General features: G+C 43.9%; 2 protein-coding genes across 7 annotated transcripts; both read right to left on the reverse strand.

Annotated features, from left to right (window-relative positions):
- Window positions 1-885: 885 nt before the first annotated feature.
- On the reverse strand, window positions 886-11,059 carry marveld2a (MARVEL domain containing 2a). Of its 4 annotated transcripts, none has more exons than XM_020458367.2 (9): window positions 10,775-11,059; window positions 8,436-8,502; window positions 5,827-6,840; window positions 5,361-5,581; window positions 4,041-4,076; window positions 3,744-3,886; window positions 2,516-2,687; window positions 1,983-2,033; window positions 886-1,033 (listed from the first exon to the last, which is right to left on the reverse strand). In XM_020458367.2, exons 3-9 carry the CDS (start codon window positions 6,821-6,823, stop codon window positions 914-916), a joined length of 1,740 nt encoding a protein of 579 aa, XP_020313956.1. In that variant the 5' UTR covers window positions 6,824-6,840; window positions 8,436-8,502; window positions 10,775-11,059; the 3' UTR covers window positions 886-913. The 4 variants fall into 4 exon arrangements, with proteins under 4 accessions (XP_020313956.1, XP_020313958.1, XP_020313957.1 ...); XM_020458369.2 differs by having other exon boundaries at window positions 8,403-8,502; XM_020458368.2 differs by having other exon boundaries at window positions 8,390-8,502.
- A 7,293-nt stretch (window positions 11,060-18,352) lies between these two features.
- stard4 (StAR related lipid transfer domain containing 4) lies at window positions 18,353-23,879 on the reverse strand. Of its 3 annotated transcripts, none has more exons than XM_031802907.1 (6): window positions 23,742-23,879; window positions 23,458-23,507; window positions 23,059-23,185; window positions 21,294-21,408; window positions 20,056-20,202; window positions 19,059-19,210 (listed from the first exon to the last, which is right to left on the reverse strand). In XM_031802907.1, the coding sequence occupies exons 1-6, from the start codon at window positions 23,874-23,876 to the stop codon at window positions 19,122-19,124; spliced, it is 663 nt and encodes a 220-aa protein (XP_031658767.1). In that variant the 5' UTR covers window positions 23,877-23,879; the 3' UTR covers window positions 19,059-19,121. The 3 variants fall into 3 exon arrangements, with proteins under 3 accessions (XP_031658765.1, XP_031658767.1, XP_031658768.1); XM_031802908.1 differs by having other exon boundaries at window positions 19,080-19,210; window positions 20,079-20,202; XM_031802905.1 differs by having other exon boundaries at window positions 18,353-20,202.
- Between the last annotated feature and the right edge of the window lie 947 nt (window positions 23,880-24,826).

A 24,826-nucleotide genomic window follows, 5' to 3' on the forward strand; every position in this document is an offset into this window, starting at 1 on the left:
CAGTCTCAGTCACACACACACACACAGTCGCACACACAGTCTCACGCACACACAGTCTCAGTCACACACACACACACAGTCGCACACACAGTCTCACGCACACACAGTCTCAGACACACACACACACAGTCTCAGTCACACACACACACGCACAGTCGCACACACACAGTCTCAGTCGCAGTCACACACACACAGTCTCAGTCACACACACACAGTCTCAGTCACACACACACACAGTCACACACAGACACAGTCACACACACACAGACACAGTCACACACAGACACAGTCACACACACACAGACACAGTCACACACACACACAGTCTCAGTCACACACACACACAGTCTCAGTCACACACACACACAGACAGTCTCAGTCACACACACACACACACACACACACACACAGTCTCAGTCACACACACAGTCACACAGACACAGTCACACACACACACAGACACAGTCACACACACACACACAGACACACACACACACAGTCACACACACACACAGTCACACACACACACACACACACAGACAGTCACACACACACACACAGTCACACACACACAGTCACACACACACACACACACACAGACAGTCACACACACACACACACACAGACACACACACACACACACAGTCCCACACACACACAGTCCAGTTTCTTTTGGGGTTTAATTAAGAAAATGTTCCGGTTCAAAAAGAAGTGCAGTCTCTGAAAGGAAAGGGACACCATTTTAACCAGCCTGAACCGGTTTCATTCCTAATCAAATTTAAACTAAAAATGGCTCCCATCTGTTTGCACTGGTCCCCATATGTTTTCCATTATTTTAAACTGGTCCCTACTAGTTTTAACTGGTCTCCTACTGGTTCCCAGTGGTCTCCCCAGACAGATAGGCCATGCTGGTTTAGCCGTAGCCATCGTTCCACTCCATGACCTTGTCGTACTCGTGGATCTTCTGTTTAATGTGGGCCAGTTTGTTCTTCAGGTATTCACAGCGCTCCCTCTTCTCCTGGAACGTAGGATCCTAACAGCGAGAGAGAAGAGAAGTTTCAGATTTCTTGAATTTTCAAACTAACCAAACCTATCAGTTATCCTACAATGCACTGGCAAATCGAAATCCAGTTTAAAGAGTTACTGGCATATGCATCATTGCATGGCAGAAACGTCTTATGGGCTAAGCATAATGCATATGAATTAGCTCTGTGTCAAATGTCAAAAAGACAATGTAAGGCCAATAACATGCCAAATGTAGAACTCAAGTGTGGATAATTGTGATATTAAACAGCATTGTGAGTTAGTAGAGTGTGCCAGGGAGAAGAAGTTTAGTACTACTTTTTTTATACAAGTTCAGCTTGTGTGTTTTCCCTGACCCCACTCCTTTTAAATAAAGAAGGATAGAGACCATCAGCACTGTGCTGAATATGAAGTGATGCCGTTTCCTCTACCTCTAGGTTTCGAGAAAACACAATGAGCCCATTCATGTGAGAAGGTTTGCAAGGAAATTCAATACTTCCTCATGCCGGAACAGACACGTTATGTTCTTCTATCCTCGAGGGACCTAAAATAAATTTCCTTGAAAAATGTCAAAAGATTTTCCCTAACTCTAAACCAAACCTAACCCTTATTGTAACCCGAACGAACCCCTGAATTTAAAATAACCAATGTCCCCACAAAGGAGAATTTTCCTTGTTTTACTTGTGGGAACTTGGTGATTTTAAGGACCCACAAGGATAGAAGAACACACACACACTTCCTCTCTCTGCCCACTCATGCTCGATTCATCTTTCCCACAGTGGCAGTATAGATTAACAACCACTGGCACACAGGTGACTTACTACACCCTGTCTGCTAATGGTGCTTCATTTACAAGGATAGGCTAGGTCTTTTAATCTGAATATAGGGCCCATTGGAGTTGGCAACTGTTACAATATGGGCAGCTGAATGATTGAGAGAAAGGCAGGGGACAAACTCACATTTTTCTTCCTCTGGTACTCCTGAAGGATTTTGTTTACGCGGTCATACTCCTGGTGAAAAAAAGATCATGCAAGATTGTAATGAGTTCAAAAATCAGGAAACTTCAGGAATCAAAAGTACAGTTTGATGGCTTTGAGAGGAAGTGGAGGGTGGAGAAGTACAGGGGAGAGGAAATAGAGGGGGAGGATTCAAGGAAGTCTGAGGACGGGGGGAACGTGGGGGGGGGGTGAGGCAGAGCACCACAATGAGAGCAGAACGAACAACTATTTAGTGTTGATATTCTCAATATGGCTTCCTCTCATTGTCTCCATCGGCACTGATCTGAAATCATGCTAGGTGAAAGCAATATGGCTGATGTTTATAATGCTATTTCCTGTCACCTATCCAGTTCTTTTAATATCAGTGTTAATTACAGCAGACAAAGAGAGAGGAAGACTCTTAGACCAAATAGATGCGATCAACAAGAAAATAACAAAAATAATAAACAGGAAGTGAATGTGTGGTTGCGTAACAGCAGGACATGGCCAATCACCATCTGACTGTTGGGGTGCTGGGGTAAGGCACGCATCATGGCGTCCAGCTCGTCAAACTTCCTGGTGGTGGTCTGCACGTCGGCGTGGAGCTCCTTGTACTCAGAGTACTGGTCATTGAACACAGCCCGGTACTGGTCCCGCTCATCGACCGTACGGATGGTTGGGTACTTACTGCAGGGGGGAAGAGAGTGGGCAGCGGAGGAACAGAGGATTCATTATTACAACACGAGAGGCAGAAAGCAAAGGGGGCTTCCTCCATGGCAGACAGTGTAACTTTACTTCCAACAACAGGTCTAGAAAGAGCACAGGGTAGCCTACTTACTACAGTGAAAGAGAGATCAGTCACACTTTACCGAAATTAAATGTATTACTGCAAGGTATTAATGTATTTACTTTACAAAATGTATATTTATTAAGGTATACAGTTATTGTTGTCAATGTAAATACACAGTTACTACACCCTTCACTAATTAAAACACAATTTTCCTGTCTTGTCACTATTCAATGTAACCTAATATGTACATACCATGCAGAACTGGGTAATTACATTCTGAGTAGTAAAATAGTTGCAAGGCATTAGGGCAACTCAATGTAAAGTGTTATACTTAAACAGGCTTAATGATTATAAGAGGGATAAGAACAAACAGGGTCATTGTTATGGGAGTGATAAAAACAACAAAGGATATTTACATCAGGAAGGCCGAAAATTCAACATTGTGCTCACTACGAGTGGCGAAAATGTGTAGAATTAAAAACAGCAAAGAAGCTATTTTTCTCCTGAACGCTTAGGATTTGCCTCTAAAGAAGTTAAGATTTGCCCCCAAAATGTCCAGAGAAATAAAATTACAATTCCTGTCTAGACTGGTTAGGCAGAGCTTGAATTTGCATATGGCTCATGGTTTTTGTTTAGTGAGAAGTACAATCAGCCCACATGACATTCTACTTACAATCCCGCCAGAGGACTCAGTAAGCATTGCACATTCTACCTTTGTGCAAGATTGACTGTCCTTTTTTTTTTTTTACACTCGCTTAACATTACAGGGCAGATATTTGTCCTAATAATTTAACATCCTGAGCATAATTCCATGCACCAATGCAATCTCTGTGCATTCCCTGAAAGCTTTCGAATAAAATAAATTCAGTTTTGAACATGGTGCTTGAATTCTATCAATAAAACCCCTGTATCAACTACTCTCCCACTGCCCTGTGTGTGAAGGTGCCACTCACGCTATATAGTCAGGCATGATGACTGGTTTGGGGATGTGACCAGAAGGGATAGCTCCCTGTAGAACCTTCGGTGGCCCTGCCTTGGGTACCGCAGCCTGGATGGGAACCACAGTAGAACCCTGAATTGGCTCTGGAACCGGCATCTGGGAGAAAGAAGAACAAAGACAGAACCATAGAAATATAGACCATGGATGTAACTGGAGTATGTGTAACACTAAGGAGCTGATCAACACCATAGATTTCTTTGTTGGCATTAAGCCATAAATAAAAACATTAAGCTCAGCAGTAAATGCTTACCAAAGACCGCGCCGCAGGGAAATCTGTCGTATGCATCTGCGTAATAACAAAACAGAAGTTGTGTAAGTCTAAAATGACACTTCTGCAACAAAAAAAAGAGGTTATATTTATGTAATATAAGACTGCATATACACGGAGTGTACAAATCATTATGAACACATTCCTAATATTGAGTTGCACCCCCCCTTTTGCGTTCCACAGAGATGCTGGGCCAGGTTGACTCCAATGCTTCCCACAGTGGTGTCCTTTGGCTGGATGTCCTTTGGGTGGTGGACTATTCTTGATGTACATGGGAAACTGTTGAGCATGAAAAACCCAGCAGCGTTGCAGTTCTTGATACAACCAGTGCGCCTGGCAGCTACTACCATACCCTGTTCAAAGGCACTTAAATATTTTGTCTTGCCCATTCACCCTCTGAATGACACACATACACAATCCATGTCTCCATTGTCTCAAAGCTTAAAAATCCTTCTTTAACATGTCTCCTGCCCTTCATCTACACTGACTAAAGTGGATTTAGCAAGTCACGTCAATAAGGGATCATAGCTTTCACCTGGATTCACCTAGTCAGTTTGTCGTGGAAAGATCAGGCATTCTTAATATTTTGCACACTCAATGTATACAGCATACAGAAAGACAGGTCACACTTGATTTGGAAAGTCTATCTGTAGATGCTGTACAGATGGTCAAATTATCTGTGTATAAGCAAGGTTACGGTTAGTTCTAAAATAAGGGTTCAGGTTAGTCCTCGAATAAGGGTTAAAGTTCGTTCTAGAATAAGGGTTAAGGTTAGTTCTAGAATAAGGGTTAAGGTTAGTTCTAGAATAAGGGTTAAGGTTAGTAGATAGTTTAAATGTTACTGAGTCTGTAGGGCATCTACAGATGGACTATCCAAATAAAATGTCCCCAAAAACTATTGCTCCAATGTTTTCATAACTAGAACAGATTTTCTTCCTCACATGAGAACTGAATGAAAGCGATAGAACAAGTGGTACCTGAGCCGCCTAGCAATTAACATAGAACATAGCAAGCTACCATGGCAACCCCCATCCACTAATGAACAATGCTCTCTCAATGGACCATCACTCAGTGTGAACGCGCACATGCACTCATTCACACCCCTCTCACCCTTTCTCATTAGTGTAGTGGTTCAGACAGCTTTATTTTCATTGCCAAGCTTGCATCAACTGTTGGATTTTCTGAATCAGAAACCAATGAATGCAAATAATACCTGCAACTTAGACATCCTCACAGAAATGTAACTTTTTTCTCAGTCCTAACTTTTAACCTCGTGCCTCAGGCACACACCCACAATCTCACCTCCAGGCCATACTTTTCCCGGTACATGCGTGCCTGCTCGTGCCGCCACAACTTCAGACACACAATGGCCCCGATCAGGTAGATCACCATGGTGACGAACAGAAAGATGATGGCGGCTGTCTGTCCGGCCTCGGTGCGGCAAAAAGCCCCGTTGATGCCATTGTTGAAGATGGGAAGGGAGCAGAGACCGCCCCGCGTGGTGTCCCTGACGTAGACTACAGCTAATAAATGATAGTAGTATGGTCATTTAGTAAATACTTTTATCCAACGAGTCAACACAGTTACTGTATATTATTATAAAATGTATGGCCCATGCTGGAGTCAACCACAACACTGGTGTTACAAGTATCATGCTATAACCAGCTAAGCAGTTGGAAGAACCACAAATAATAGTAACCATCATCATAGTTACATTGACATAGCATTGCATTCTCTCTCTAAAGTGTGTAGTTCACTTCCCACCCACCTGCAGCCATGTAGAGCACGGCCATGGCCAGGTTTATAGTAAACTCTGTCAGGGGCCACCAGGAGGAATCCAGTAGGATGGTGCGGTAGTACATAGTCATCCCTATCACCAACAATATCACAGTCACGATCCAGGCCAGCCCCGCCACAACTAACACAAACGGAGTCTGGGGACCCGAGTAGTAGGACCCTCCGGTGCCCGCTCCGTACATCCCACCTCCGTAGCCTCCGTATGCACTTCCAGGCGAGGAGTAGCCAAACATGTTGAACCACTCGTTGTCCTTGTGCACGTACGCGCACACGCAGGCGAACACCGCTGCACCCAGCAGCAGCTCCACACATCCCAGAATCCTCAGCAGGCCCGCCCAGGACTTCATGTAGCCGTAGCGCTCGTGGTACTCTTCCACCCGCTCGCTGTAGGTGAGCGCCGTGTGGAGTGTGCGTCCCGAAATTGACTCTTGGTGGTCACCCACTCCCAGGAGCTCCTTGCGGGAGTTGTAGCTGCTTCCCCCCGACCCCCCATAGGGGTCCCGGTAGGATCTGGGCAGGGAGGGAGAGTGTGGGGGCGAGCAGCGCACCCCGCCACTGGTGCTGTTGTTGTTGTTAGAGGAGGAGGAGGAGGCAGGCATGGGGCAGGGCTTGCTGCTGCGGAGACTGGTCCCTCGGAAGAAGCTCTTCCACGAGTCAGGGATGAAACGGTGGACCGGTTTGATGTCGAGGGCAGGGTCTAGTTCGAGGTGTGGATCTGGGTCAGGGTCTGGGTCTGGGTTGTCCTCACTGACGCTGGGGTCATACTCGGGCCCCACAGGGGGCTGGTCGGGCAGGGGAGGGGGCGGAAGGGGATCAGAGCTCAGGGATAGTTCGGTGCTCCGCTGGTACCTCAGGGGTTGAAGGTCAAAGGGGTCGTTTCGGCGTAGGGAGCCTGGCGGGACCTGGTCGTAATGGGGTTCATGACGGACACGCTCAGTGCGGCCGCAGGGACCTCCTCCAGAGGTCATGGGGAAAGAGATGAGCCCTGCACACACACATACCAGCACACACACACAAAAAGTTATAGTGCCCTTTTCAAAACAGCTAAATATCGAAACTTTTTATATTTCACAAAAGTATTAAAAATATTGTAGGATGAATGGCATGATGATGAAATAAGTACAGCAAGAAGAGATTACAAGAGCACAATAAATGAGGAAAGCAGAAGCAGGAAATGTGTCAAAACAATCAGAAATCCCAGATCCCAAACTTAAAAAACAGGCACACCACTGATAACGTCAACCAAACATGCACAATGTAATGGTATACCAAACCATAGATACCAGCCCAAAACTATATGCTGACCCAAGCACCATAGAAGATTAACCCTAAACCATAGGTCATCAAGAATGGTAGAGAACTGGAGTAGCTGCACTTAGGGTGTTTTCACACTTGGTCCCTTTCAGCCTTTTTTTTTTTACGGTTTGCTTATTTTTTAAAGCAGTGTGCAGTGTGCAGTGTGAACAAGCCAAAGAAACGCAGACCAGGCCAGATCAGGTTCCCATTTTTAGGACAATGTGAACACAACACTCCCCAGGTTCGTGTGTCATTATTCCCGCACCACACACTAGACTACTGCAACACCTTTTCCCCTGCCCTAAACCCTCACATAGGTGCCACAAAAGAGAGAATATGATGATGTTCAGGTTCCCCCCCCAAAAAAAGATGGTTTGTCCTGCTCTATGTAAAAAAATCCAGAGTGCATGTTGGAGAAATATCTTGGTTCCTTTCTAAACATAGCAATGCCAATGCACTGAGTTATTTAGCACTTTAAAGAGGACTGCGATCAGTTCTTTTAAAGACGACAATATGTGAAAACACCCTAAAAGTACCAATGAATGAGTGCAAGTTGAGTCAGGAACACATTTTTGTGCCACAAATAAATAAGGAAGTGGGCAAATAGGCTAGCCTACATTGGACTATTGAGTACTAGAGTAATTTCCCTTACAAAAAAAGATTGCAGTCAGAGTGCAGTATAACTGCAGTTTTTTTATACACTTCTGCTACTCACTGTTTATTATCTATGCATAGTCCCTTTACAAAGTACCTCAACTAACCTGTACCCCTGCACATTGACTCGGTACCGGTACACCCTGTATATAGCCTCGTTATTGTTATGTCATTTTATTCTGTTACTTTTTGATTTTAAACTTTACATTATTTAGTAAATATTTCCTTAACTCTATTTCTTGAACTGCATTGTTGGATAAGGGCTTGTATGTAAGCATTTCACGGTAAGGTCTACACCCGTTGTATTTGACACATGTGACCAATAACATTCGATTTGAGTTAGAGTGTAGTACAACTGCTGCAAATACTGTGTCCAAAATACCACAGTCGACTGCAGTTACTACACTTTTACTGCAGTTTCAAAACCGCTATCTTTTTTTGTAAGGGTTGGATAGTCAGCAGTGTGTTGCTTTAATTACTAGCAGTAGTGACACAAAAATATATTATTGATGATCATCAGCCAGCATGCCATCTTCAATTGGAGAGGATAAATTATGTTATTAGATTATGATAAATGAACATACTGTGTTGGAATACCTCTTTCACACGCAGTCACTCAGCACGACTTACATTGGCTTGCAGGTCAGAGTGCAAACCTTGTCTGGACATACAGATCATACATACATCCAGGAATCACCTGCAGACACAAAGATTAGTATTTGGGTTTATACACACATTAAATGGATACACATTCTACAATGTAATTGACTAAAAATGCAAGTCTCCAAAATCATATACAGTGGGGCAAAAAAGTATTTAGTCAGCCACCAATTGTGCAAGTTCTCCCACTTAAAAAGATGAGAGGCCTGTAATTTTCATCATAGGTACACTTCAACTATGACAGACAAAATGAGAAAAAAAAATCCTGAAAATCACATTGTAGGATTTTTAATTAATTAATTAGCAAATTATGGTGGAAAATAAGTATTTGGTAAATAACAAAAGTTTCTCAATACTTTGTTATATACCCTTTGTTGGCAATGACAGAGGTCAAATGTTTTCTGTAAGTCTTCACAAGGTTTTCACACACTGTTGCTGGTATTTTGGCCCATTCCTCCATGCAGATCTCCTCTAGAGCAATGATGTTTTGGGGCTGTTGCTGGGCAACACGGACTTTCAACTCCTTCCAAAGATTTGGCTAGGCCACTCAAGGACCTTGAAATGCTTCTTACGAAGCCACTCCTTCATTGCCCGGGCGGTGTGTTTGGGATCATTGTCATGTTGAAAGACCCAGCCATGTTTCAGCTTCAATGCCCTTGCTGATGGAAGGAGGTTTTCACTCAAAATCTCACGATATATGGCCCCATTCATTCTTTCCTTTACACGGATCAGTCGTTCTGGTCCCTTTGCAGAAAAACAGCCCCAAAGCATGATGTTTCCACCCCCATGCTTCACAATATAGTATGGTGTTCTTTGGATGCAACTCAGCATTCTTTGTCCTCCGAACACAACGAGTTGAGTTTTTACCAAAAAGTTATATTTTGGTTTCATCTGACCATATGACATTCTCCCAATCTTCTTCTGGATCATCCAAATGCTCTCTAGCAAACTTCAGACGGGCCTGGACATGTACTGGCTTAAGCAGGGGGACACGTCTGGCACTGCAGGATTTGAGTCCCTGGCAGCGTAGTGTGTTACTGATGTTAGGCTTTGTTACTTTGGTCCCAGCTCTCTGCAGGTCATTCACTAGGTCCCCCCGTGTGGTTCTGGGATTTTTGCTCACCGTTCTTGTGATCATTTTGACCCCACAGGGTGAGATCTTGCATGGAGCCCCAGATCGAGGGAGATTATCAGTGGTCTTGTAGGTCTTCCATTTCCTAAGAATTGCTCCCACAGTTGATTTCTTCAAACCAAGCTGTTTACCTATTGCAGATTCAGTCTTCCCAGCCTGGTGCAGGTCTACAATTTTGTTTCTGGTGTCCTTTGACAGCTCTTTGGTCTTGGTCTTGGCCATAGTGGAGTTTGGAGCGTGACTGTTTGAGGTTGTGGACAGGTGTCTTTTATACTGATAACAAGTTCCAACAGGTGCCATTAATACAGGTAACAAGTGGAGGACAGAGGAGCCTCTTAAAGAAGAAGTTACAGGTCTGTGAGAGCCAGAAATCTTGCTTGTTTGTAGGTGACCAAATACTTATTTCCCACCATAATTTTCTAATTAATTAAATTGAAAATTACAGGCCTCATCTTTTTAAGTGGGAGAACTTGCACAATTGGTGGCTGACTAAATACTTTTTTGCCCCACTGTAGGTGGTAAAATAAAAGAGTAGCCCGGGGCTAAAGCACTATATCATTATAGCCTACTGATAAAACAAATAAAACAATGCATTTTAATTGTTCAAAATGCATTTTGAATTGCCCTGCAATTTGTGAAAGCAAACCATTCAAATTATCTATAATACTATTAACAAAAACATAAGGGTATTTCACAGGTGAAGTAAAACAACCATTGAAAGACAGGAATAATTAGGCCTACCATACGAATCTTTATATTATTGCTTATTACACTATCACTTGACTTGAAACAAAATATAACTTAATACAGTAACGTTATATTGTATCCAGCACCCCTGACTCGGTTGTTTCAAAGGGCACGTTCGCTGTAATGGCAGTTCAGCCTACCTTTTCACTGTCTGTGAATGTTGGATTTAGTTTGTCGCATTTAATAATAAAGACAGGTTCATAACCTACTTGGACGTAATAGTGGATTGTGCATTTGGTAAGGCTATCGGAAATAAGCTATTCGAATGCAGTCGTTGCGACGAATTAGAAACTTGGCTCCCTTCTCCGGCAACACTGGAGTGAAAAGTAGCTTCTGAATATGTTATGGTAAAGCTATAGACTTCGGTCTACGTGGTCATTTACAAAAAATGTGATTATTAGAGTGCTTTGTTGAAATAGTTTGGGCTTACCTTTGCCCCTGCTAAATTAGCTTGTTATCTCCAGTAGTTTTTCTCCCAGTTTTTTCCCTTAAAGCTCAGAGGTTGTTTTCCACAAGATAGCGCAGACTTTAACCACGTGACAAGCCCATCCCTGGGAGTGACGTCAGTCGAAAAAGTACGATCTACCTGTAGCTTCTCACCGATTTAGCTCTCCCGGCACACCGCATGACCCATTTATTAGTCCTAAAGTGCACTGTCCTCCCAATGGCCAGGTCAGATCAGCAAAATCGAGCGCACCTGCAATTAGACTAGAGGGCTGTGTGGAAATAAGATCACAACAGGGAAGTGATACTGATGACTAATTTATGACTGGGTATCGAAAGTGTAGGCACAGCCTAGAGGTGGTCTATCACTGTTTATCTCTCTCTTTTTTCTTTCCCTTAATTCTCAGACTCTTTCTCTCTCTCTCTGCAGGGATGTTGTGATTCCCTACGGTCAAATAAACTGACAAAGGACACATAATGAATACAGCAGAGTACAACACAACCCAGTAGAAGATCTGTTACTGATTAAACATAATCCCTGATGCGATAGTCTGGGTATCCGATTGTTTCTAAACTCAACAGTAAAACATCACATTGTTGTCTTGCCTTATGTTTAGCAAGTTTGGAAAGACAACAGCAAATTGGTTAAAGCAGAAAAAGACCGGCACCCAGACCAATGTTGTTATGTGACACTCATAAGGACCAGGTTGCAGCAGCGTCCGTTAAGGCCGTTAAACAGCAACAGGTTGTCTGAAGGGGCCTGTCTGCCTCACACACACACACACACAATGTTCACTGTACCCTGCAATCACACCTGAAACCGTGTGCACGTGACTATCAAACACTGAAAAAAACGTTCACCTCACTGATGTGAAAGGACCCCCTGACAGTGGTCACAGGGATCACGACACAGATGCTGTGAAAATACTGTATCACTTACCGATTTAATTGCTATCATCCACACATCAAATACATTAAATCAAGCGCACCTGCAGGTATTCATTGCAGATGGAGTAGCAGAGATTTGACAAGTACAGAACTTGCACAACTGAAAAGTGCAGAACATCCATTAGCTGACCACCAGGGAGCAGACATGCTGCACAAAACAATAAGAGGTTGTATTTTAGACATTAGAGCATTTTAAATATGTGAATATTGAGAGTAATGAGCATTTTCTCAAGCTAATCTGACACACACGACTAGAACAGTCATGTCATATTAATGTATCTTTTCACCCACAATGAGCCCATACCCAACTACAACATTTTCCGTCAAGATAGAACTGCTAAAGGGGGAGGAGTTGCAATCTACTGCAGAGATAGCCTGCAAAGTTCTGTCATACTTTCCAGGTCTATGCCCAAACAGTTCGAACTTCTAATTTTAAAAATGAATCTCTCCAGAAATAAGTCTCTCACTGTTGCCGCTTGTTATAGTCCCCCCTCAACTCCCAGCTGGACACCATATGTGAATTGATTGCCCCTCATCTATCTTCAGAGTTCGTTCTGTTAGGTGACCTAAACTGGGATATGCTTAACACCCCGGCAGTCCTACAATCTAAGCTAGATGCCCTCAATCTCACACAAATCATCAAGGAACCCACCAGATACAACCCTAAATCCGTAAACATGGGCAACCCTAACCCTAACCCTAACCCTAACCCTCATAGATATTATCCTGACCAACTTGCCCTCCAAATATACCTCTGCTGTTTTCAATCAGGATCTCAGCGATCACTGCCTTATTGCCTGTATCCGCTATGGGTCCGCGGTCAAACAACCTGGGTATCCTGGAAGGATATTGACCTCATCCCGTCAGACGAGGATGCCTGGTCGTTCTTTAAAAGTAATTTCCTCACCATCTTAAAAAAGCATGCCCCTTTCAAAAAATGTAGAACTAAGAACAGATATAGCCGGAGGCTCTGGAAGCGCCGGACAGGCGGGAGAACCTGGAGGGAGGAGACTGAGAGACAGCCTGGTGCGTGGGGCTGCCACAGGACCCACCAGGCTGGAGAGACCTACAGGAGGCCTGGTGTGTGGAGTAGGCACCGGATGGACCGGGCTGTGGGGGAGCACTGGAGCTCTGGTGCACAGCCTTGGCACCTCACCTCCAGGCTGGATGACCACTTTAGCCCGGACCCTCCAGAGTGCAGGCGCAGGTTGAACCGGGCTGTGGGTGAGCACTGGAGATCTGGTGCATACCACTCGCACCTCTCCCTTAGGCTCAATGCCCATATTCGCCCGACATGGGCGGAGCACAGGCATAGGGCACACTGCACCCTCCCAGCGCCCCGGAGACACAGCGCGCAGAGCCGGCACAGGATACCCTGGGCCGAAACGGCGTACCGGAGACCAAACACGCTGAGCCGGCACAATACGCTCTGGCTGGATGCCCACTCTCGCATGGCACTTGCGGGGGGCTGGCCTATAGCACACCGGGCTGTGAGCACGTATGTGCTCTTGACCGCATAACACGGTGCCTGCCCAGTACTACGCTTCTTCCGGTAAGCACGGGGAGTTGGCTCAGGTCTACCGCCTGACTCTGCCAATCTCCCCGTGTGCTCCCCTGCCTCTAGTGCCTGTTGCGCTGCCTTACCTCATATCGCCGCCGCTCAGCTTTCGCTACCTCCAGTTCTTCCTTGGGGTGCGGAGATATTCCCCAGCCTGTGCCCAGGGTCCCTTGCCGTCCAATATCTCCTCCCATGTCCATTTCTCCAGATATCACTGCCTCTCTTCTGACGAGGAGTATGAAGGATCGGACCAATGCGCAGCGTGGTAAGTGTTCATGTTATTTATTGGAACAGAAACACTAAACAAAATAACAAAGAGAGTGAAACAAAAACTAAACAGTCCTGTAAGGTGCAGCAACAGAAAACAACTACCCACAACCCATAGTGGGAAAACAGGCTGCCTAAGTATGGTTCTCAATCAGAGACAACGATTGACAGCTGCCTTTGATTGGGAACCATACCAGGCCAAAACCAGAAATACAAAACATAGAACCAAAACATAGAATGCCCAACCCAACTCACGCCCTGACCAAACTAAAATAGAGACATAAAAAAAGGAACTAAGGTCAGGACGTGACAGGCGGACTGCAATTGCATCGAATAGTCCCTGCGATATGCAGCTGTTCGGGGAAGTCAGGTACCAATACACGCAGTCAGTCAGGAAAGCAAAGGCTTGCTTTTTCAAACAGAAATTTTCACCCTGTAGCTCTAACTCCAAAAGGTTTTGGGGCACTGTAAAGTCCATGGAGAACAAGAGCACTTCCTCCCAGCTGCCCATTGCTCTGAGGCTAGGTAACATGATCAAAACCAATAAATCCATGATTTTGAAAATTTCAATAAGCATTTCTCTACGGCTGGCCATGCTTTCCTCCTGGCTACCCCAACCCCAGCCAACAGCTCTTCCCCCCCTGCCCTGCCTCTCTAAAGTCTTCGAAAGCCAAGTTAATAAACAGATCAATGACCATTTCAAATTCCACCGTACCTTCTTCGCTGTGCAAACTGGTTTCTGAGCTCGTCACGGGTGCACCTCAGCCACGCTCAAGGTACTAAACAATATCATAACTGCCATCGATAAAAAAGAGTACTGTGCAGCTGTCTTCATCGACCTGGCCAAGGTTTTCGACTCTGTCAATCACCGTATTCTTATCGGCAGACTCAACAGGTCTTGGTTTCTCAAATGACTGCCTCGCCTGATTCACCAACTACTTCTCAGATAGAGTTCAGTGTGTCAATTCAGTGTGCCTGTTGTCCAGACCTCTGGCAGTCTCTATGGGGGTACCACAGGGTTCAATTCTCGGGCCGACCCTTTTCTCTGTATATATTATGTCGCTCTTGCTGCGGGTGATTCCCTGATCCAACTCTACGCAGACGACACCATTCTGTATACATCTGGCCCTTCTTTGGACACCGTGTTAACTAACTTCCAAACGAGCTTCAATGCCATACAACACTCCTTCCGTGGCCTCCAACTGCTCTTAGTTAAACCAAATGCATGCTTTTCAACCGTTCGCTGCCTGCCCGACTAGCATCACTACCCTGGACGGTTCTGACCTAGAATATGTGGACAACTACAAATACCTAGGTGTCTGGCTAGACTGTAACTCTCCTTCCAGACTCATATTAAACATCTCCAATCCAAAATCAAATCTAGAATCGGCTTCCTATTTCGCAAACAAAGCCTCCTTCACTCACTCTGCCAAACTTACCCTAGTAAAACTGACTATCCTACCGATCCTCGACTTCAGCGTTGTCGTTTACAAAATAGCTTCCAATACTCTACTCAGCAAACTGGATGCAGTCTATCACAGTGCCATCCGTTTTGTTACCAAAGCCCCTTATACCACCCACCACTGCGACCTGTATGCTCTAGTCGGCTGGCCCTCGCTACATATTCTTCGCCAGACCCACTGGCTCCAGGTCATCTATAAGTCTATGCTAGGTAAAGCTCCACCTTATCTCAGCTCACTGGTCACGATAACAACATCCACCCGTAGCACGCGCTCCAGCAGGTATATCTCACTAGTCATCCCCAAAGCCAACACCTCCTTTGGCCGCCTTTCCTTCCAGTTCTCTGCTGCCAGGGACTGGAACGAATTGCAAAAATCGCTGAAGCTGGAGACTTATATTTCCCTCACTAACTTTAAACATCAGCTATCTGAGCAGCTAACCGATCGCTGCACCTGTACATAGTCCATCTGTAAATAGCCCACCCAATCTACCTACCTCACCCCCATATTGTTTTTATTTACTTTCTACTCTTTTGTACACCAGTATCTCTACTTGCACATCATCATCGGCTCATTTATCACTCCAGTGTTAATCTGCTAAATTGTAATTACTTCGCTACTATGGCCTATTCATTGCCTACCTCTTCATGCCATGCCATTTTTTCTGCTTTGCTTTATCTTGGCCAGGTTGCAGTTGTAAATGAGAACTTGTTCTCAACTAGCTTGCCTGGTTAAATAAATGTTAAATAAAAAAAGTGTTGAGCACCATCTACAGCCATCGTAGTTATTATTTTATCCTGTTGGTCATCTATAAACAATTACACATCTTGAAAAACGATCTGGCATTAATGACCTCATATACTCTTAAATCTCCAACTGGTTCAGCCAGAAGAGGACTGACCACCCCTTGGCGCCTGGTTCCTCTCTAGGTTTCTTCTTAGCACAGGAGGTTGGTGGCACCTTAATTTGGGAGAATGGGGTCATGGTAATGACTGGAGCGGAATTAGTGGAATGTTATCAATTATATCCAGGGGCACAACATATCCCCCCGAGGGGACAAAAATTGAATTTTTGCCCCAGAAGCAATGATGTACTTGAATAAAAAAGTTATGTCTCCCCCACTTCTAAAACCAAAGTTGTCCCCTTGTTTGATGCCATTCCATTTGCTCCGTTTCAGCCATTATTATGAGCCATCCTCCCCTCAGCAGCCTCCACTACTTCTTAGGTTTCTTCTAGGGAGTTTTTCTTAGCCACTGTGCTTCTGCTTCTGCATTGCTTGCTCTTTGGGGTTTAAGGCTAGGTATCTGGAAAGAACTGATAAATAAAATACATTTGAATTGACTGATAACGTTTGTGTTTACCATTTCACAAACAAATGATTACAGTGGTGGAAACCAAAGTAAAAGGAGTGTACCTTTAATGACATAGATTCATACCCAACATTAGACCAAGAAAGGGCGATGGGGTGAGACATGAAAACCGTACTTGAATTAACTTTAATATACATAACATAGGACATCTTGAATCACATGAGAAAATGTATGAAGAATTCCAAAATGATAAGAGGGGCAAAGCAGAGCATGTTTTTTAGTATTGTACTATAAAAGAAATACTACAAAGGATCCATTACATCACAACCCTGATTAAATATTACAGCCTTTATAGTAGCATACAATAACTTAACAAACTCTAACAATAACTTAAAATAAATAACCCTACTAATATCTGCCTAGGGGCTGCTTGTCCTATAAAGAATATCTCTCATTTTAGTTTTTTGTTTTTGTTTATCAAACTTAGAAAATATACTGAACAAAAATATAAACGCAACATTTAAAGTGTTGGTTCATGTTTCATGAGCTGAAATAAAAGATCCTCGAACTTTTACAGACACACAAAAAGCTTATTTCTCTCAAATCTTGTGTCAAAATTGGTTTAAATCCCTTAGTGAGCATTTCTCATTGGCCAATATAATACATCCACATGACAAGTGTGGCATATGAAGAAGCTGATTAAACAGCATGATCATTACACAGGTGCACCTTATGCTGGGGACAATAAAAGGCCACTCAAAAATGTGCAGTTTTGTCACACAACACAATGCCACAGATGTCTCTTACATGCTGAATGTCCACCAGAGCTGTTGCCAGAGAATTAAATGTTAATTTCTCTACCATAAGCCGCCTCCAACATTTTAGAGAATTTGGGAGTACGTCCAATTGGCCTCACAACCGCAGACCAAGTGTAACCTCGCCAGCCCAGGACTTCCATATCTGGCTTCTTCACCTGCAGGATCGTCTGAGACCAGCCAACAGGACAGCTGATGAAACTGTGTCTGTAATAAAGCCCTTTTGTGGGGAACAACTAATTCTGATTCCCCAGTGGGTGAGCCTGGCTCCAAAGTGGGTGGGCCTATGCTCTCCCAGGCTCACCCATGGCCCATCAAATCAAATCAAAGTTTATTTGTCACGTGCGCCGTATACAACAGGTGTACAGGCCCAGACCTTATAACAGGTGTACAGGTGTAGACCTTACAGTGAAATGCTTACTTACAGGCTCTAACCAAAAGTGCAAAAAAGGTATTAGGTGAACAATAGGTAAGTAAAGAAATAAAACAACAGTAAAACATCCATAGATTAGGGCCTAATGAATTTATTTCAATTGACTAATTTCCTTATATGAACTGTAACTCAGTAAAATCTTAGAAATTGTTGTATGTTGCTTTTATATTTTGGTTCAGTATAGAATTGTTAAGTTGTCTTCTCATGTTCATTTAGTCCTAAGGCAAGGAACAATAGGGAGAAGTGTGAAGGATCAAAAAAGGTACGTGTGGCATCCAATTTCTTCCTTCTGTTACATTACAGAACAATAATTTAAGAAAGGCAAGAAGGGATACAAATAAAAACACACATGACATTGGAAAGAATGCATCAATCTACAGTGTACATAATATGCTGTACTTGATATTGAGCTGGTTATCCATCAGATGTGAAAATAATTCAAAAAGGTTTTGCAAACTCTTTTACATGAGGCTTTTAGTGTACAGTACCATGCTTTCCTACTCATATTGTTGTAGTTCTTTTTATCATGGATTTTGTCTGGCAGTGACATTTGTTATTTCCTCACCAAGGAATATTTGGGATGAATGTGAAATCAGTGTCTGATATCTACTATTATAGTCCAATGAGTTACAGTTAATCATTATTATAAAAACATAAACAGATAGATGCACGTCTGGCTGGATACTGTTATCGGTAGCTATCGTTGAAGACATTTGATGGACATCAACAATTTATATTAGCACCATATCAGGGATCAAGGTAAGACTCAGATGCAGACTGTTGAAGTAACCATGTTTATTGTAGCAATAGGGGCAGGCAAAGACAGGTCAAGGCAGGCAGGTGTCGAACATCCAGGGTAAGGCAAAGGTACAGCACGGCAGACAGGCTCAGGGTCAGGGACAGGCAGAGTTCAGTAATCCAGAGGTGGAGCAAAGGTACAGGATGGCAGACAGGCTCAGGGTCAGGGACAGGCAGAGTTCAGTAATCCAGAGGTGGAGCAAAGGTACAGGATGGCAGGCAGGCTCAGGGTCAGGGACAGGCAGAGTTCAGTAATCCAGAGGTGGAGCAAAGGTACAGGATGGCAGGCAGGCTCAGGGTCAGGGACAGGCAGAGTTCAGTAATCCAGAGGTGGAGCAAAGGTACAGGATGGCAGACAGGCTCAGGGTCAGGGACAGGCAGAGTTCAGTAATCCAGAGGTGGAGCAAAGGTACAGGACGGCAGGCAGGCTCAGGGTCAGGGACAGGCAGAGTACAGTAATCCAGAGGTGGAGCAAAGGTACAGGACGGCAGGCGGACTCAGGGTCAGGGACAGGCAGAGTTCAGTAATCCAGAGGTGGAGCAAAGGTACAGGACGGCAGGCAGGCTCAGGGTCAGGGACAGGCAGAGTTCAGTAATCCAGAGGTGGAGCAAAGGTACAGGACGGCAGGCGGACTCAGGGTCAGGGACAGGCAGAGTTCAGTAATCCAGAGGTGGAGCAAAGGTACAGGACGGCAGGCAGGCAGAGAGGTCAGACCGGCGGGTAAAGGGTCAGGACAGGCAAAGGTCAAAAACCAGGATGACGAGGAAAGAGAGGCTGGGAAACGATAGGCGCTGCCAGGAAAACCGCTGATAAACTTGAACTAACAAGACCAACTGGCAACAAACAGACAGAGAACACAGGTATAAATACACAGGGATAATAGCAAAGATGGGTGATACCTGGAGGGGGGTGGAGACAAGCACAAGGACAGGTGAAACAGATCAGGGCGTGACACACCAGTCAAATTCCAATGTATAGTCCTGCAAACACTTTCACATGTAACTTCAACTAAAAGCAACATTGGATTGATTGTATTGGCTGTCTGTCTACCCATTTTTTTTTATCTATCTACCCCCAACGATTTAATTTGTTGGGTATGTTCGATGTTTGTCCGAAATCAGCAAAAAAGATCAACAAAAAAGGCAAACATCGACTTTGATCAAGTGCTTCAGTATTTGTGTACCACCTTAATCTCGTAGCAATTTTCAGTATTATATAATGATTTAAAGAGCAGACAAGTAACACATCACAACTCCAAAGTCCAGTGAGCAGCAGACCAGGTCAGACCATGTCCTTTAACTCCTACCCTGTTTCAACCTAAACTGGATCCTGCCCTGAGTTGGTGTGAATTGGAGTTGGATCTCTATAGCCCTCTATGAGGGTGGAGTATAGACTGACTGATCAATCGACTGGTGTATTGAAAAAGGAGTGCTGTTAGGATGTACTGGTTTAGCCTAGTCGCCAGATTTGAACGTGTTTTAGCCAACTCCTCTTACTTCCCTTGCCATCCCATGCATTCAGTATAACAACAAATACGACAGAGTTGGCTAAAGCATAAACCAATCTGGCAACCGGGCTAGTACTGGTTAGGCCTTCTTCAGAGCCCTGCGCAGGTCAGTGTAGAAGTTGATGAGGGTGCTGGCCATGGCTGTGTCCACGGCAGACTGGGGGATCATACCCCGGAGGTCTGTCTGAATGTACCCTGTCAGGAGGCTCTGGGCTGGGGTGGTGGTGCTATCTGGGGTGGGCACACAGAACCAGCCACATGGGTGGTTGAAGCCCCGGACATAACTCTGGTGCTGCTCCTCATGCTCCACACTGATACCTGGTGGATAGTGGAGACAGACAAAATCTGTGGTCAGACAACTTCCTAGAGTGGCCTTCCGGGTCTCCCTAAAATAAGTTGACCCTGCATATAGACCTTGTGGAAAGGAAAGATTTAAAAAATGTACTCCCTAAAGTTTAGAACAATTTAAATGTTTCAGTTAAACACCACTTTTGGAAATTGAACAGAAAAGGAAACACCTATACAGACACGGAGCTATTACACACAGACACAGAGATATTACACACCTACAGAGAACTATTACACACCTACACAGAACTATTACACACATAGACAGAGTCACAGACACAGAGCTATTACACACCTACACAGAACTATTACACACCTACAAAGAACTATTACACACATAGACAGAGTCGCAGACACAGAGCTATTACACACCTACACAGAACTATTACACACATAGACAGAGTCGCAGACACAGAGCTATTACACACCTACACAGAACTATTACACACCTACACAGAACTATTACACACCTACACAGAACTATTACACACATAGACAGAGTCACAGACATAGAGCTATTACACACCTACACGGAACTATTACACACCTACACAGAACTATTACACACATAGACAGAGTCGCAGACACAGAGCTATTACACACCTACACAGAACTATTACACACATAGACAGAGTCGCAGACACAGAGCTATTACACACCTACACAGAACTATTACACACCTACACAGAACTATTACACACATAGACAGAGTCACAGACATAGAGCTATTACACACCTACACAGAACTATTACACACCTACACAGAACTATTACACACCTACACAGAACTATTACACACATAGACAGAGTCGCAGACACAGAGCTATTACACACCTACACAGAGCTATGACACAGACACAGAGTTATTACACAGACACAGAGTTATTACACAGAAAACATTTCCTGGATCACAATCTTTAAAAATCTAACCCAGCATTTTAGTTAGATACTAATACTGTAGTTAGAAGAAAGCAGTGATCTCCAGACTTCTTACACACAACACATTTGTATTCATTATGCTACCTTCCCTTGTGGTTCCATCACTGCACATTGCTACTCACCGCAGGACAATAGTCCATCCTGGTAGTCTGTGGTGTAGGAGAAATCAATAAACTCTCTGGGAGCTATGATGTTCCACAGCTGGCCTGCAGTTGTGTACCTCATCACACAACAGCCCTGCAGACAGACAGAGATAAACTTAGCCATTGATTCATTTGGGATAACATGCTAACTGTGACAAAGCTCTTTTATATAACCTAATAAGAAGATGGAATATCATTATTCTGACAAATTGAGTAATATTTAGGGCAGTGGGTCTACTTAAGTGTGGTAAAATAAGAATTACATAAAAAAAACTCTGTGCAGTCTACATGTATCTTCAAGAGAGAAATAAGATAACAGTGGGGCAAAAAAGTATTTAGTCAGCCACCAATTGTGCAAGTTAAAAATATGAGAGAGGCCTGTAATTTTCATCGTAGGTACACTTCAACTATGACAGACAAAATGAGAAAAATCACATTGTAGGATTTTTTATGAATTTATTTGCAAAATATGGTGGAAAATGAGTATTTGGTCACCTACAAACAAGTAAGATTTCCGGCTCTCACAGACCTGTAACTTCTTCTTTAAGAGGCTCCTCTTCTTCCTCCACTCGTTACCTGTATTAATGGCACCTGTTTGAACTTGTTATCAGTATAAAAGACACCTGTCCACAACCTCAAACAGTCACGCTCCAAACTCCACTATGGCCAAGACCAAAGAGCTGTCAAAGGACACCAGAAACAAAATTGTAGGCCTGCACCAGGCTGGGAAGACTGAATCTGCAATAGGTAAGCAGCTTGGTTTGAAGAAATCGCCAGGGACTCAAATCCTGCAGTGCCAGACGTGTCCCCCTGCTTAAGCCAGTACATGTCCAGGCCCGTCTGAAGTTTGCTAGAGAGCATTTGGATGATCCAGAAGAAGATTGAGAGAATGTCATATGGTCAGATGAAACCAAAATATAACTTTTTGGTAAAAACTCAACTCGTCGTGTTTGGAGGACAAAGAATGCTGAGTTTCATCCAAAGAACACCATACCTACTGTGAAGCATGGGGGTGGAAACATCATGCTTTGGGGCTGTTTTTCTGCAAAGGGACCAGGACGACTGATCCGTGTAAAGGAAAGGATGAATGGGGCCATGTATCGTGAGATTTTGAGTGAAAACCTCTTTCCATCAGCAAGGGAATTGAAGATGAAATGTGGCTGAGTCTTTCAGCATGACAATGATCCCAAACACACCGCCCGGGCAACGAAGGAGTGGCTTCGTAAGAAGCATTTCAAGGTCCTGGAGTGGCCTAGCCAGTCTCCAGATCTCAACCCCATAGAAAATCTTTGGAGGGAGTTGAAAGTCCGTGTTGCCCAGCAACAGCCCCAAAACATCACTGCTCTAGAGGAGATCTGCATGGAGGAATGGGCCAAAATACCAGCAACAGTGTGTTAAAACCTTGTGAAGACTTACAGAAAACGTTTGACCTCTGTCATTGCCAACAAAGGGTATATAACAAAGTATTGAGATAAACTTTTGTTATTGACCAAATACTTATTTTCCACCATAATTTGCTAATTAATGAATAAAAAATCCTACAATGTGATTTTCAGGATTTTTTTTTCTTCTATTTTTGTCTGTCATAGTTGAAGTGTACCTATGATGAAAATTACAGGCCTCTCTCTTCTTTTTAAGTGGGAGAACTTGCACAATTGGTGGCTGACTAAATACTTTTTTGCCCCACTGTACTTTTGCCATTTGATCACGTTATCAAAGAAAACTTAAGGGATGATGGGTTTACCTGATCAAGGGTTTCTATTATGTCCATTGCTGTCATCAAACTATCCCAGTCTAATCGATAAGGCCCAGGGCGTATGTAATCCACTATTCTATTGGGGTTATCGTCAACCATACCCTGGGATTTATACCTGCAAGATAAAACCATCACACATCAGATCAGACAAATAAACCTTCCCACTGGGTACACACTGGTTGAATCAATGTGGTTTCCACGTCATTTCAATTAAATTATGTTGAACCAACGTGGAATAGACGTTTAATTTATGTATGTGGCCAGTGGGTTCCTTTTTCATCAATAAAAGGGAAGGCATTGACTGCAATATGGCTAAAACACAAAATATAGGCATGATATTTGTGATTTCATGCCCAGGGTCATTACTGAAAGAAGGCCCATACTTACAGATAGCCACGAAACTCCTCTGATGACTTTCTCCATACCGTGACATCTTTCTACAATGTAAGATTACAAAACACATCAAGATAGTGGAAACCCCATAGAAGCAGAAGAAACAGTCTGGTGCCAGTGCAGTTTTGCACAAACAAAATGAGCTTAGGAGGAATTGTAAGTGTAAGTGGGTGAAGACAGTATATGGTGTGTGGTATACATCGTTTCCAATCAATTAACTTTTGAGCCTACAGTATAGGAGGTGATTAAATAGACTGTGAAAATACTGTATCACCCACCGATTTCTTGGCTACCCTCCACTCATTCTCATCCAGGCTATGGTAAGACATGAGAGTGTTCTGCAGTCTGGCTGTCAAAGCACTGGGTTCTTGCAAGGTTCCCATTTTGATCCTATTCAAAACAACTTCAAACATCAATCCGCAAAAAGGACAATCAATTTGACGATCACCATAGTGTGTGCTTGTTTCTCCTCCCCACTCACCGTTCTTGCGTTCGTTGAGGGGGCAGGTTGTTGCTGGGCTGTAGGGTCAGCTCCTCCAGCTCATGGGTGACCGCCTCACTCTGGGGGCTGGGCACCAGCAGACCCAACATCTCATAATCCCCCTCTGCTCTGGGCAGCCCCTGGGGCTCCATCTCCACGGGGGGGGGGGGGGGGGGGGGGGGGGAATCAGGGGGCTTCCTAGTAACCAGCAGGGGCAGTTACCGTCCCGGTGTGATGTCACGATCTCTGCATGGGAAGAGAGAATAGGATCTTTTTTTTTCCCCCCCATCTGTTTTTTTTTTTTTTTTTTTACAAGACACAAAGAACAGAACAGGGACATGTTCAAAGGCTAAATCAATTTTTACACTTATAAATTAGTAAAGAATGTTCCAACATGCCCTGGGATAAGAGTGTTCTTCTAAACTCCCTACTGGGAGTGGTGGTGTGGAATACAGAACCAACCACCTGGAAGACTTCTAACCATATTATTCATTTAGGAGGTTTGATGTGTGTGTGTGTGTAAAATACCCTTTTTAAAAAAGAAAGAAAGATGAAAGAAGCTTAGTCAATAACATGAATGAATCATGTCCAGAGTTGCCTAACTGATGGTGGTTTGAAACCGTGGGAATGGAAAGACAACACTAGAACCGCCATAGGCCACTGAAAAAAAAACATCTGCCCAAAAAAATAAGCTATCCTGCTCCTTCCATGACTTTTCCTAAATGTTTGTATTTTACACTGCTCATTTGTCTGAATTTTGAAATCACAAACAGAAAAGTATTTAGAGCCTTTTTACCAGTTCATACCTATTCCCACCGTAACCCCCCATGACAATGTGCTATAGGATGTTGGTACCCAGCCAGGCGCTAATGAGTCTCTCTC

This window comes from Oncorhynchus kisutch, linkage group LG23 (genome assembly GCF_002021735.2).
Source record: "Oncorhynchus kisutch isolate 150728-3 linkage group LG23, Okis_V2, whole genome shotgun sequence".
In the NCBI taxonomy this organism is placed as follows: domain Eukaryota; kingdom Metazoa; phylum Chordata; class Actinopteri; order Salmoniformes; family Salmonidae; genus Oncorhynchus; species Oncorhynchus kisutch.